General features: G+C 49.5%; 1 protein-coding gene across 2 annotated transcripts in view; it reads right to left on the bottom strand.

The window, feature by feature from the left end:
- Positions 1-7,131: 7,131 nt before the first annotated feature.
- NEURL1 (neuralized E3 ubiquitin protein ligase 1) overlaps positions 7,132-14,124 on the bottom strand; it is a 160,962-nt gene continuing 153,969 nt past the window's right edge. For both annotated transcript variants that reach the window (XM_068399661.1, XM_068399663.1), the window contains 2 exons: positions 9,891-10,037; positions 7,132-7,373 (listed from right to left, as the gene is read on the bottom strand). In XM_068399661.1, the coding sequence (XP_068255762.1) occupies positions 7,132-7,373; positions 9,891-10,037 (389 nt within the window). The remainder of the gene's footprint in view (positions 7,374-9,890; positions 10,038-14,124) is intronic.

Genomic DNA, 14,124 nt, shown 5'->3' with positions numbered 1-14,124 from the left:
TAACACCCCTGTGTGTAGGCTGCAGAGCAGGCTGTGCTTGAACATGGGATATTAAGGTCTGATCCTGCAAGGCTGCTGGGCCCTGCTGACTCCTCTTACCCAGCTTTGAAGGTTGGAGGTCCCAAATAGCTCAACAAGGAGTTCTTTGCTGTGTGAAGCAGCAAACAGGTAAAACTGAAGAGTTTCTCGTAATGGATCCCCACTCCTTATGCAGGACATCTCTTGGGCACGCAGACAGGTGTATAGCTACCTCCTCCACAAGGAAGAAGAGAAGAGTTTTAGTGGTTGGAGACTCCTTCCTAAAGGGATCTGAGGGCCCAATATGCAGAGCTGACCCCCATCACAGGGAGGTCTGCAGCCTGCCTGGAGCCCGAATCAGGGATATCACCAGGCAACTCCCCAACCTGGTGAAGGCCACAGACTACTACCCCCTGCTGATCTTCCAGACAGGTGGGGAAGAAGCTGCATCCCGTAGTCTGAGGGGGATGAAGAAAGACTACAAGGCCCTAGGACGGTTGGTGAAAGAGTCTGGGGCACAAGTTGTTTTCTCCTCCCTCCTTCCATTTTCAGGTGATGATGTGGGATGGAATAGTAGGATTCTCTCTATTAATGCCTGGCTACGAGACTGGTGCTACAGGCAGGGCTTTGGGTTCTTTGATAATGGCTGGTTTTATAAGACACCAGGCGTGACCGTAATACATGGGAAAGGTTTATGTCGTAGGGGCAAAAGGGTTCTGGGACAGGAATTAGCAGGGCTCATTCGGAGAGCTTTAAACTAGATTCGAAGGGGGATGAGGTAGTAGCTGGGCTTGCACCACTGGGGCAACGCTCTAGTGTTGAGGTAGACCAGGAGGCCCCCCATCCCCCTGGGGTGAAATCGGTGTGCCCAGCTCGCTCCCTGAAATGCCTGTACACCAATGCACGCAGCATGGGGAATAAACAGGAGGAGCTGGAAATCCGTGTTCGGTCGGGGGGCTATGATTTAGTGGCAATTACAGAGACTTGGTGGGACACCTCGCATGACTGGAATGTGGTCATGGATGGCTATGTCCTGTTCAGGAAAGACAGGCCGCTAAGGAGAGGTGGTGGAGTTGCTCTTTATGTGAGTGAGCAGCTAGAATGTATTGAGTTCTGTCCAGGGGCGGATCAGGAGCGAGTTGAGAGTTTGTGGGTGCGAATTAAGGGGCAGGCTGGCAGGGGTGATACTGTTGTGGGTGTCTATTACAGGCCACTGGATCAGGATGAGGAGGGTGATGAGGCCTTCTACAGGCAGCTGAGAGCAGTCTCGCAATTACAGGGTCTGGTTGTTGTGGGGGATTTCAACTACCCTGATATTTGCTGGGAGGCCTACTCAGCCAGCCATCCTCAGTCCAGGAGGTTCCTCCAGTGCATTGATGATAACTTTCTGATGCAAATGGTGGATGAGCCAACTAGGAGAGGTGCGCTGCTGGATCTTATCCTTACTAACAAGGAGGGTCTGGTTGAAGAGGTGAAGGTTGAGGGCAGCCTTGGTTGTAGCGACCATGAGATGGTAGAGCTCAGGATCTCATGTGGCAGGAACAGAATAGCTAGCAGAATCACAACCCTGGACTTCAGGAGGGCCAACTTTGGCCTTTTCAAGCAATTGCTAGGGGAAATCCCATGGGACAGGGTACTAGAAGGTAAGGGGGCCCAAGATAGTTGGTTAGCGTTCAAGGACTGCTTCTTCCGAGCTCAAGATCAGAGCATCCCAACAGGTAGGAAGTCAAGGAAGGGTACCAGGAGACCTGCATGGTTGAACAGGGAACTGCTGGGCAAACTCAAGTGGAAGAAGAGGGTGTACAGATCATGGAAGGAGGGGCTGGCCACTTGGGAGGAATATAAGTCTGTTGTCAGAGGATGTAGGGAGGCAACTAGGAAAGCTAAGGCCTCCTTGGAATTAAACCTTGCAAGAGAGGTCAAGGACAACAGAAAGGGCTTCTTCAAATACATTGCAGGTAAAGCCAACACTAGAGGCAATGTAGGCCCACTGATGAATGAGGTGGGGGCCCTGGAGACAGAGGATAAAAAGAAGGCGGAGTTACTGAATGCCTTCTTTGCCTCTGTCTATACTGCTGGAGGCTGTCCTGAGGAGCCCCGGACTCCTGCGGCCCCAGAAGAAGTCAGGATAGAGGAGGAGTCTGTCTTGGTTGATGAGGGCTGGGTCAGGGACCAATTAAGCAACGTGGACGTCCATAAATCCATGGGCCCTGATGGGATGCACCCGCGGGTGCTGAGGGAGCTGGCGGAAGTCATTGCTAGGCCACTCTCCATCATCTTTGCTAAGTCGTGGGCAACAGGAGAGGTGCCTGAGGACTGGAGGAAAGCGAATGTCACTCCAGTCTTCAAAAAGGGCAAGAAGGAGGACCTGGGTAACTATAGACCGGTCAGCCTCACCTCCATCCCCGGAAAGGTGATGGAACAACTTGTCCTTGGTGCTGTCTCTAGACACATCAAGAACAGGGGGATCATTAGGGGCACTCAGCATGGCTTCACCAAGGGGAAGTCATGCTCAACCAACTTGATAGCCTTTTATGAGGATGTTACCCGGTGGATAGATGATGGTAAAGCTGTGGATGTGGTCTATCTCGATTTCAGTAAAGCGTTTGACACGGTCTCCCACAGCATCCTCGCAGCTAAACTGAGGAAGTGTGGTCTGGATGATCGGGTAGTGAGGTGGATTGTGAACTGGCTGAAGGAAAGAAGCCAGAGAGTGGTGGTCAATGGGACTGAGTCCAGTTGGAGGTCTGTGTCTAGCGGAGTCCCTCAAGGGTCAGTACTGGGACCAGTTCTAGTCAATATATTCATTAATGACTTGGATGAGGGAATAGAGTGCACTGTCAGCAAGTTCGCTGATGACACAAAACTGGGAGGAGTGGCTGACACAACGGAAGGCTGCGCAGCCATTCAGAGAGACCTGGAGAGGCTGGAGAGTTGGGCGGGGAGTAATTTAATGAAATATAATAAGGGCAAGTGTAGAGTCCTGCACCTGGGCAAGAACAACCCCATGTACCAGTACAAGTTGGGGGCAGACCTGTTGGAGATAGGGAATCCTGCCCCGGCAGGGGGATTGGACTAAATGATCTTTTGAGGTCCCTTCCAATCCCTAACATTCTGTGATTCTGTGGTATAATGGGGGAGCTGGTAGTAATAGGGGATGTAATAGTAAAGAGGAAACAAGGTTGTTTTCTAGCACCTCAGTCCCTGACTCAGCTATATGAGCCCTCTGTGAAGTGTTGTCCACTTCCTCATTGTCTGTTAGTTTGCAACTCTGTAGGTAAAAGGGCTCATGCCTAGTGCCTGGCTTCCACCTTGGAAAGCAGCACTGCGGAGGGGCGCTGGCCCTCTCCAACTTTTTGTTACTGCAGCAGAGGAATGCATCCCTCCTTTTAGCATGGGGCTATGTCTTTGCTCCATGATGTGGCACTTCACAAATATCCTGCAGTGAAATGAGTCTCGCTGAGGCCCAGAGATGAGCCACCTCTCATCAGAGGCATGGTGTTTGCTAACAGCACCCATGAGATGTTCCTCCATACTGACATGTAAGCAGGTGATGCAGGAGTCATCCTGTTTGGGCACCTCAGCCCTCTGAAGGATGTCAGGAATTAGATCTGAGGCAGCACACAGTCCTGGGCATTTTAAGGCACAAACTTAGTGACAAGTGTGCATGGGAACTGTGCCCCTCTTCCCCTGTGTGTAGAGTGAGCTAGCCAGCTTAGGGTTGAAAGGGTTTTTCTGGACTGGTGCAATCACCATATGTACTTCTGTACCCCCTTGTGTATTGTAACCCACTGTAAATGGCTCCGTTCATTCCCCATTTTTATCCGAGAGCCACCACCAGAGCTGTGCTGCACTCGGACTAAATGTTTGGTCCTACTTATGTGTATTTGTGAAAAGGAGTAAAATCAACCTTAGTAGAAGGGGGAAAGGGAATTTAAAAAGCCGTTAGCGGCATGTGCCGTGCCTGGTACCGAGCACCAGGTGGCGATGCTGGACCAGCTCTGCTGCTCCTGGACCACTTTCGGAGCATCCTTCTTCCCTCCAGCTCCTCCTCGACCCCCTTTTTCTTTTCAAAAGCCCTCGCTTTTGCTTTTGTGTCTTCCTTTATTCTTTACGTGTGTATGGGGTCCATCAGGGGGCTATTCATTGTCCAGCTCTCAGTACTCCCTCATCCTCAAGAACTCAGGGAAAGCGTGAGCTACCTCCACCCAGGTCCCCCCATGCCACTGTTCCTCTTACCTCCGCCTCTCACCACTGCACTGCCCATCGGGTTTTGCCATGCTTGTGGAAGTGGTGAATACTCAGTCACTCATGCTGCTGCAGGATACCTAAATCAACTTTATTCACAATCAATCACAGTTATCCATTTTTTCACAATGACTTATTCTTCTCTTTAAACAGAACACAAAACATCTTAAAGTAAAGCAATGAAATGCAAATGACACAAGAACACAGAGGTACGTTGGAACCTACACTACTCAAACAAAACAAAAGGTTAGGAGTGTTGTTACTGTTACTGCTTTTGCGGTTTTTTTTCTCCCTGGAGAGAGCCTTATTCTCCTCCTCCCTGCTCACGACTGGACACCAGCTGATGCCGGGAGCAGGACTTAACCCCAATTTTTGAGCTCGGATGTTGGGGGATGCTTTCAGCTTCTGCTAACTCCTAGAGTTTGGTCCACAGTAAAACAAACACAGTTATATATTAAAACACTCTGAATTTGAAAGGTGAAAAGGGAATTCACACCACTGCACTGGTACCCATGGATGGAGCTTCTTGAAAAATAAAATGTACCCCTTGGCTTGCCCTGTGTGGAGGGGAACCAGTCCCCCGGGTGTGGTGAAGGCTTGGGAGGCTGCTTATTGCACGTTTCCCCACATCCACTATTTATTTCATCAACACCTTAATACCCCTTAGGTTCCTTCTCTGCAAAATCTTTGCTCTGGACTTTGTATAACTACTGAAACAGGCTCCCTGTGTCTCTAGTCACAGCCCTGTCCTCAGCCAAGCTGGAGGCCAGCTGTATGTCTGCAGACTGGCCGTGCTCCTGGCATGGCTGCTGTGACCCCCCCCAGACTTGTGCCAACCCGTCCTCCTCGCACCCCTCAGTGAGGGCGTCTGGGCACAGGAGCCGTGGTGCTCCAGGGCTTTCAACAGCCAGCCTGGAGTGCAGGGCAGGGCTGAGTTAGGGGTGTATGTGAGAGGTATGCAAAGAAATAACGTAAATCCCTGTAACAAGAATATCAGCGTTCAAGTTAGCACTGCCCGCCGGGGCGGGCTGGGGGTGGCTGCAGCCCCCTGTGGTAGGCTTCAGCGATGGCGGTGCCTTTAGAGAAAGGCTCTACAATGTGCTCTCCCAAGAGTACCCTCTTTTTTCACTTCCTCGAGAGGACAGGGCAAGGACGTGTTTTCAAGGAGCTCTTGGGAGAAGCCTCTGTGAGTGCTCCTTCACCCACCTGCTGCCTGGGGGGACATGATGCCCTCCAGCAAGCAGCTGTGTCTATTAAATGCTTTTATTCCTACGCTGTTCCCCCATGTCCTATGAGAGCCATATACTGGGGTGCAGAAAAAGGCTTGGCAGGAGGGGTGCAACTCCATGGCCTTCCCCAGCCTGGTCTGATAGGCAACGTGGCAGGGCCAACACCACTGCTGCTGTGCCCCAGTGCTGATCACCCCTCAGGGCCCAGACACCATCTCTACCTCCCACGTGGCCCTGGAAGGCAGCAGGGGAGACAGGCAGCTCCTGCTGCTGCAGAGCCACGCTGCGTGGGCCCAAGGGCCGGCAGTCCTGGGCCAGGCCTGTGGCCATGGCAGAGCGGCAGCTGTCACAGCAACCATGGGGCCACCATTGCAGGTGCCCACCATTGCAGGTGCCCACCATTGCAGGTGCCCACCATGGGGACAGCGGGGTTCCCAACTGGGGCAGGAGGGAAGGGGATTTATTTAAACAAACCAAAGCAAACCAAACCCCTCAAGCTATTTTTTTTTTCTTTCTTCTTTTCCTAACATGTAAGGACAGCCATGTCCTGCCAGCGGGCTGGCTGTGAAGGGCTGAGTACCACCTGGCTGGTTTTGTCTTAAAGCACAGTGATAAAGTCACCAGTAAATAGCACCCACAGACGTGTGGGTTTATACATTCTTCCCCAGTGGTGTTGGGGTGTTTGTTTCTTTTTTTCTTTTTCTTTTATTTTCACCCTCACAAGTGCTGTCTGGATGGTAGCAGGAGGAAAGGGGACGGAGACACATCTCCTTCTCCCAAAAGCCCGTGGGAGCAGAGATGCTGCTGAATCCTTCGTGCTGTGTGGAGACCATTCGGAACAAGCCGCAGCAAATCGGTGGTGGGAGGGGTTTGAGAGCCCCTCGTCATGCAACAGGAGGTGGCTGGATGCTGCTGGGAGGGAGCAAGGCCAGTGTCAGTGTTGGCTGCCAGACCCACCATGAATGCCTCCAGCAGGGAACAGCAAGGAAGGAGCGGGGGACAGCCCTCAAGGGGCTGCCATGGGGCTGCTCTTCTGCCTGCGGCCATGGGGTGGGTTTTGCTTCACAAATCCTGGGGTTTTTTTCGGCACTGGCCCCAGACTTTCTGCTGTGAATGCGCTCACTGCACCTCGCTTGCTAGGTCAAAGCTTGCCTCGCTCCATTCTTTCTAAGGGGCTTCCTATGGTCAGGCTGATTGTACATGGAAACATGTTGCTTGTTTCTCCTCTTCTGCTAAGCTGTCCTCTGCACATGGGGTGTCTCCAGAAGGAAAGGTGTAGCTCTGAACCTTTAGCTGCTTGCTGTCCCTGCTAAACATTGGAGACTCCCCTCTGCTGTGCATGGTGTAGAAAAGGGATAATTGCACCAGCTGGGTTTTTTTGAGATAAAGTTTAAAATCCACAGGAGAGAGCAGGCCATCACAACTTCCCTGACACACTGGAGTTCAGGCCCAGGGCTTGCTTGGAGGGTAGAAGAAGAGCATCTAAGCTTGTCTCATCTGTTGTCCATGGAAAAGGGGATCAGGGTGGTGGTGGGTGATGGTTTTGTTAATCTCCTGGATGATGAATAGAAACCAAGGCCTGTGTTGTTTCACAGCCTTCTCCTGCCCAGTCCCCACTACAGCATTTGCTGCTGCTCTAAGTGCTGCGGTATGTTTTGATGATATCTTTGATGGCCCGTCTGCAAATGGGGCAGCAAGCGTTGGCCATCTTCTTGAGCTTCAGCCCACAGGAATAGCAGAGACACATGTGTCCACAGGAGTAAATGACTGTGTCTACCATGTTCTCGTAGCAGATGGTGCATTCATCTCCCCAGGGCCCTGAGACGGATGGGGAGATGGGTGACTCAGGCAAGCTGATGGGAGAGTTGGGAGCTGTGCCTGAAACACAAAGAACGGGGTCACTCATGCTGTTTAAAAGGCTTCTTGACATCCCAGGGTAATTTCTGCCCTGAAGCCAGCTACAGAGGGAGGAACCATGCCCTAGCAGAAATGGATGCTCCAGGATCGGGGTCCTCCCTGTGACCGACTGTCCCACTCACTGAGCCCTGGTTCACTTGCCAAGGCTCAGGGCAGCAGAAAGGCAGCAGCTGCTGTGATCTGCTGCCCACACAGAGCAAACCAAGAGACAGCTGTTCCCACGCAGTAGGGACAAAGAGCAGTTCCACGTTTTCAATCCACTGTCTAAATATTAACAAACGAGGAAAAATCAGGTGGGGCGGATCAAGCCATCTGCTTTGAAAAGGGAGAGGCCAGGTGGCACACGGTGGCAGCAGCTCTCAAGACAAGCAATGCTTCATCTCTAGGGCTGATCCAGGCATGTGTGCATCCTTCAGGACAGGGGTGGGGTGGTACCCACATGGACAGCATCCAGCTTATATTGGGTACATTGCTTCGAGAGCTATGAGGGGTGGCAGTAATTATGCTCGCAGCACACCCGTAATGAGGCCTCTCCAGTGAAGCCAGATGAGGTAGCAAGATAATGAGAAAATACAATTTTTTTTCCCTCATAACTTATTACAAATCTGAATGTTTGCTGTCACCAGTTATTAGACTTGGCACTGATAGGTACCTTCAGCAAAAAACTCTCTTGGTTTGGACAACAATGACAAGGACTTGGTAAATTATATATCCTACCATCAATGCCTTGGAATCATGCAGGTCCCTGGGGTTTTAAAAATGCTGCAGAACAGCCTATAATTTTCTACTGCAGGTACATTTATCTAACTCTCACTGGAACTCATTGGCATGTTAGAAATACCAATACTGCCTTTTTCTGAAGAGGGTACTGTAGGTGTGTGGCGAGGGAAAGGGGGGCTGTAGGCATACACAGAATCACAGAATGTTAGGGATTGGAAGGGACCTTGAAAGATCATCTAGTCCAATCCCCCCTGCCGGAGCAGGATTACCTAGATCATATCACACAGGAACGCGTCCAGGCGGGTTTTGAATGTCTCCAGAGAAGGAGACTCCACAGCCTCTCTGGGCAGCCTGTTCCAGTGTTCAGTTACCCTCACCGTAAAGAAGTTTTCCCTCATATTTATGTGGAACCTCCTGTGTTCCAGCTTGCACCCATTGCCCCTTGTCCTGTCAATGGATGTCACTGAGAAGAGCCTGGCTCCATCCTCATGACACTTGCCCTTTACATATTTGTAAACATTAATGAGGTCACCCCTCAGTCTCCTCTTCTCCAAGCTAAAGAGACCCAGCTCCCTCAGCCTCTCCTCATAAGGGAGATGTTCCACCCCCTTAATCATCTTTGTGGCTCTGCGCTGGACTCTCGCTAGCAGTTCCCTGTCCTTCTTGAACTGAGGGGCCCAGAACTGGACACAATATTCCAGATGCGGCCTCACCAGAGCAGAGTAGAGGGGGAAGAGAACCTCTCTTGACCTGCTAACCACACCCCTTCTAATACACCCCAGGATGCCATTGGCCTTCTTGGCCACAAGGGCACACTGCTGGCTCATGGTCATCCTGCTGTCCACTAGGACCCCCAGGTCCCTTTCCCCTACGCTGCTCTCCAACAGATCTGCCCCCAACTTGTACTCATACATGGGGTTGTTCTTGCCCAGATGCAGGACTCTACACTTGCCCTTATTATATTTCATTAAATTTCTCCCTGCCCAACTCTCCAGCCTGTCTAGGTCTCTCTGAACGGCTGCGCAGCCTTCTGGTGTGTCAGCCACTCCTCCCAGTTTTGTGTCATCAGTGAACTTGCTGACAGTGCACTCTATTCCCTCATCCAAGTCATTAATGAATATATTGAATAGTACTGGTCCCAGTACTGACCCTTGAGGGACTCCGCTAGACACAGGCCTCCAACTGGACTCTGACCCATTGACCACCACTCTCTGGCTTCTTTCCTTCAGCCAGTTCACAATCCACCTCACTACCCGATCATCCAGACCACACTTCCTCAGTTTAGCTGCGAGGATGCTGTGGGAGACTGTGTCAAACGCTTTACTGAAATCAAGATAGACCACATCCACAGCTTTACCATCATCTATCCACTGGGTTATGTCCTCATACCCGTAACTCCAGTCTAAGCTAGTGTGCAACATGTCACTGCCACACGGCTCTCCAGAAGGAGCTGTGCGTCACAGGGCTGCGCACGTAACAGAAACTCTGCTGCCTCCCTTGGGACCTTTCATGATGAAAAGGGTTGGAAAAATATTGCTGTCTAGGCATCTAAGCGGCTTCCACGTAAAACAGACTGAAAATAGCCTTTGCAGAGGCTCTCCCTTCCTCCCCAAGGGAGCTGACGGGAGACTCTGTTGATCATTGTGGTTTTAGAGTCCATCTGGGAGACAAGTGTGAGCCCGTGAAGTGAGGCAGGCAGTGCCGGAGCAGGCAGAGGGAGGCAAAGGAAAGGCAGAGGGGGGATCCCACCACACTTACCACTGACAGAGCTGCAGAGGGGGCCAGAGCCACATGTAGACAATATGGGGTCAGAGACGCCGCTGCAGAGGACAGTGGGGGAATTGGGTGTTGATGCGGGCGAGCTCGGTGTGGACAGCCCCAGCCGCTCGGCTAATATGGTGGAACCTGCACCATGAGAAAAGAAACCCACAGTTACTTTTAAAAATTGTGGCTGAGGAGGCTCTGGGGATATGTGGCAGGGGGTGCAGCTCTCAGTGCTTGTCAGGATTTGTGTCTCATAAGCATGAAATCTAGGAACGAGAGAAAGGAAAAAAAAAAAACCAACCCTCATATGCCTTTTTAAATGCTAGCAGCTGGCCCTGAAGAGACATTGAGCTCCCACAGCCCCTGAAATTTGCTGGAGCTCCTTTAGTCATCATAACCCTTTGTTTCTTCCCTTAAATGTGTCTCAAGTCATTAAAAGCAGTTACTTTCCTTATGGTTTCATGCTCTTATGCACCCTCAGCACTACATCCAGCGATGGGCTTGTAGCCAGTAGAGGGCACAGCCTGCAGTAGGGTGGGCTGGACTTCAGCACAAGAACGTATCACCTTGTCAAAGCGCTCTGTACTAACCCAGAGCAAAATACATCATCCCAGGCTCTGACAAATCCATCAAAGTCACTCAAGGACTTCCCAGAGACAAACACGAGGGTTTGGCAATCAGGAAAACGTAGCTCTGCTCACTGCTCTGCCTCTTTTGTAGGGTGGCCTCTGTCAGAGGCAGGGATAGCAGGTGAGGACAGAAATCAGGCCAGCCAAGAGACAAGCCACCAAAACGCATTTGGCTCTGGGATGAGCAAGGACACCTCTCCCCCTCCAAACAGGAATGATTTCTCAACTCGCTGCATGTCTGGATGTGATGGCTCAAGAGTGCAGAGCCCCTTTAAGTCCCTTCTAAGTGTCCCCAGCTCCACTACCTCCTGCTCTCACAGCCCACCATCACCTCTGAGTTAGTATGGTCTGCCAGAAAAGCCAGCTCTGCCCCACAGCCTGCCTGGCACCCTCCCTCCATCTCACCCTCTTTCTTCTGCTGTTATAATAACAAGTGTCTTAAAACCCCTTCCAGAAGGTAAAGAAAAAAAAAGAATGCTTAAAACTCTGGCTGCTGCAAAGGTTTTCTAGGAGAAATTCATTGTTAACGATGCAGCCTGGTCTTCAGTAAGACAGTGGTGAGACAGCAGCATACATGTGCATGAACCAAGGTATGGTTCCTTGGTGGTAAGAACTAGTTTGCCTATGGTTTTAAAGTTACAAGTTTATAGTTCCCCAGCTGAGAAGACAAGCAGGGTAACTCCAAATCATTACTAAAATGCTAAGACTTCTTCGTGTTACCATATAAGGAGCTGAGAGGCACAGAGGGTTTGGATTTGCAGTGTCCTCGATGCGTCGGAGGCTACTCTCCAGAGAAAAAGCAGCAGTAGGAGGCCAGGAAAACCCCGTGCATCAGAAAGGTCCTTCAGTTCCTATTTGCAGGGAGACTACTGAGCCAAGGAGGACCAAACCTGGGAAGCAGGGACTGCAAGTGTCAACTGTGGATTGTGCAAAAAAAAGCAAAACCACAGCAGCAGCCGATGCCAGATCCTCCTGCCCTTTTTAGCAGAACAAGACTGAGCAGTTTAAGTGTAGTACAGGGTCATGTTTGGGTCAAAATCTATTCTGAGGACTGCATACGGGAGAATAAGCAATTCGCTTTAGCCCCTCAGTTTTACCTCTCTCCAAATGAGAAGCATGTTGCTCACAGGCAAAATCTGAAGTTGAATTAGCTTCTAAAGGGCTTTGGGGCTCTCACGCTTGAGATGCTGCAGAGAGGCACCGCCTTTATCACACAGATGGGAGCTGAGGCTGGCGTTTAGCTCAGTAAATATGCAGAGAGAATGATGCAGCCTCTAATGACAGCCACTAGCAATGGCCCTTCTCCTCCATTCTGACAGATGACTGTAGCAGAAAACTTGCCCTGTGGGTAACACACACTGTAAACAGGCCCAGCAGGGGCACAGATTTCAGCTCATTCACTGCACACAGAACAAATATGAATACTGAGCAGCTGAACAAGTTTTTCAAGCCTTCCCTCTCCTCCCTGCAGCCTGGAGACACTTCTTCCATTCAGCTGACACACAGCATATTGCATTTCTACACCTACCTGGTCATTTCTTTACATGCAAAATAAAGACTATTAAGAGCATTTTTTTTCCCGGCTAATAGGAGATTTGGAGGTGCCCCAAGTGTCAGAGAGTATGAACTGAGGAAGCATGATGGCAGCAATGGAAACAGCCTTTCCACAGTGCAAGGTGAGCTCATCAATGCAGAAACCACAATATTCTCTGGTTGTGGCCGGTGTGAGTCCCAAAATAGCCTTACTCAAGACCCAAGGGCCAGCACACACCTTCCCAATTCTTTCTCCTAACACAAGGCACAGCTCTTGACTTTTCTCCAGCGTAAGTATAGAGCTTTGTTTAAGACAGCCTGAGTTCCCTACCAGACAAGAAACACTTCTCCCTTGGTGACAGAATAATCAACATAAGACACGTTACTCATGCTGTTAATATACTGCTGGATGGTGTGCAGATACCATGACAAGGAGCATAGAATGAGATCATGTGCAGGGTTGAATGAGTGTGGCCAGCTTGGCTTAACTAAAACCAGATACATGTGCTCAAGGCCAAACATGCTCATTGTGTGCACAGAGCTCCCACCAAGAACTAGCTTTCAAACCATGATTTTAAAACATTAAATAATTCTAAATAAATAAATTTAGATAATGATTTGGAAATATTCTTCCTCTCTGTAAAGCCCTCAGATAAATTGTCTCTGCTGCTAACTTGTCTCATGCTTGATCTCAAACACACTGGAATCATCTTTAAATGGATTTTGAATCAATTCCATTTGCTGTTTTTTCTTTGCAAAGTTCAATTATTAGCAAAAATCCAATGCAGATCGACTCTTTCTCTGTGCTTCTGTCATCACTCTGGGAGAGATGCAAATAAAGACACCTGTATGTCCACCCAAAAAAGGAAAGACAGTATTATACTTCCAGTAGAAGAGAGTATTACCATGGTATGCACAGACAACATCATGCCAGGAAAGGCTGCTAGTTGCTAAAGGTTTGTAATTCAAAATGGTCTTGCCAAACAGGAAATAGGATCAGAAATAAATGGGATGGTATTCAATACGATCAAATGCAGAACACAGCACTTAAGCAGAGATAATCAGCTGCCCAACTACGGGACAGGGAATTAGTCCATTCAATTACAAATACAGCTGTCCTACAGAAAAAGGCCTGGGGATTGCTGGAGGTCACCAGATGATCATAAAACAATGCCATCCTGTTATGAAAAGGTTGCGCCAGCCCAGGGTCATATGAGGCTGGTTAAAGACTGGAGCAGGAGCCTGGAGGCACCATGGTATCTCTGTCCCTGGAAATACTCAAAATTCAACTGGACATGGTCTTGTGCTAGCTTGGAAGGTAGCCCTGCCTTGAGCGTGAGGTTGGATTAGATAATTCCCAGGGGTCCCCTCCGACCTAAAATGTTGTATGATTCTATGATTTTAAAATGGCGACATTTTTAACAGGCTGCTAAAAGGAGAGAAGAAACAATCTGTTCTTCGTGAAAGTTCTGGATAAGACAAGAAATCACATGTTCGGACTCCGAAGGTATTCAGGTTAGACGTTATGTAGATCGTGAAGCACTGTAAAGCAATCAGGCTTTCTAGAGAGACTATGGCATCTCCATCATTAGAGCCCTTTAAGAACAGAAAGGTGAAGTAGGTAGTCTCTTGGGATCCCATACAGCATTTATGATTTTTATGAGAGCAGTTATCTGTATCCATAATTGCCCTTTTATAGAAAGTCCTAACTGTGACCAAAATATGGCAGCTGTGGCCCTCAGAGATGCTTTTGTCTCTCTGTGTCTATTGTGGTGAACAGGGTGGTTTCCCAGAAAATTGCAATCCACTCTCAGGGGATATGTCCTGAGGCTGTCCCAACTTTTAAGCAGACATCTTTTTGCTCATCCCTCTTAATGGCAGCTATCTGGGGAGAGCTGTGCTGCTGAAGGATTTACGTTGGTAAAAAGGCCAGATACAATGTCAATAATCCCTAAAAAATACCGAAAATTTTCAGTTAACTCTCCCCTTTAATTAATTTATAAAAATATTATTTCTACATTTCTTTCTCATAACAAAGTGATTATGTTGACCTGCTTATTACTGCA

This window comes from Nyctibius grandis, chromosome 4, assembly GCF_013368605.1.
Source record: "Nyctibius grandis isolate bNycGra1 chromosome 4, bNycGra1.pri, whole genome shotgun sequence".
In the NCBI taxonomy this organism is placed as follows: domain Eukaryota; kingdom Metazoa; phylum Chordata; class Aves; order Nyctibiiformes; family Nyctibiidae; genus Nyctibius; species Nyctibius grandis.
This window is presented reverse-complemented; position numbering and strand designations above follow the sequence as displayed.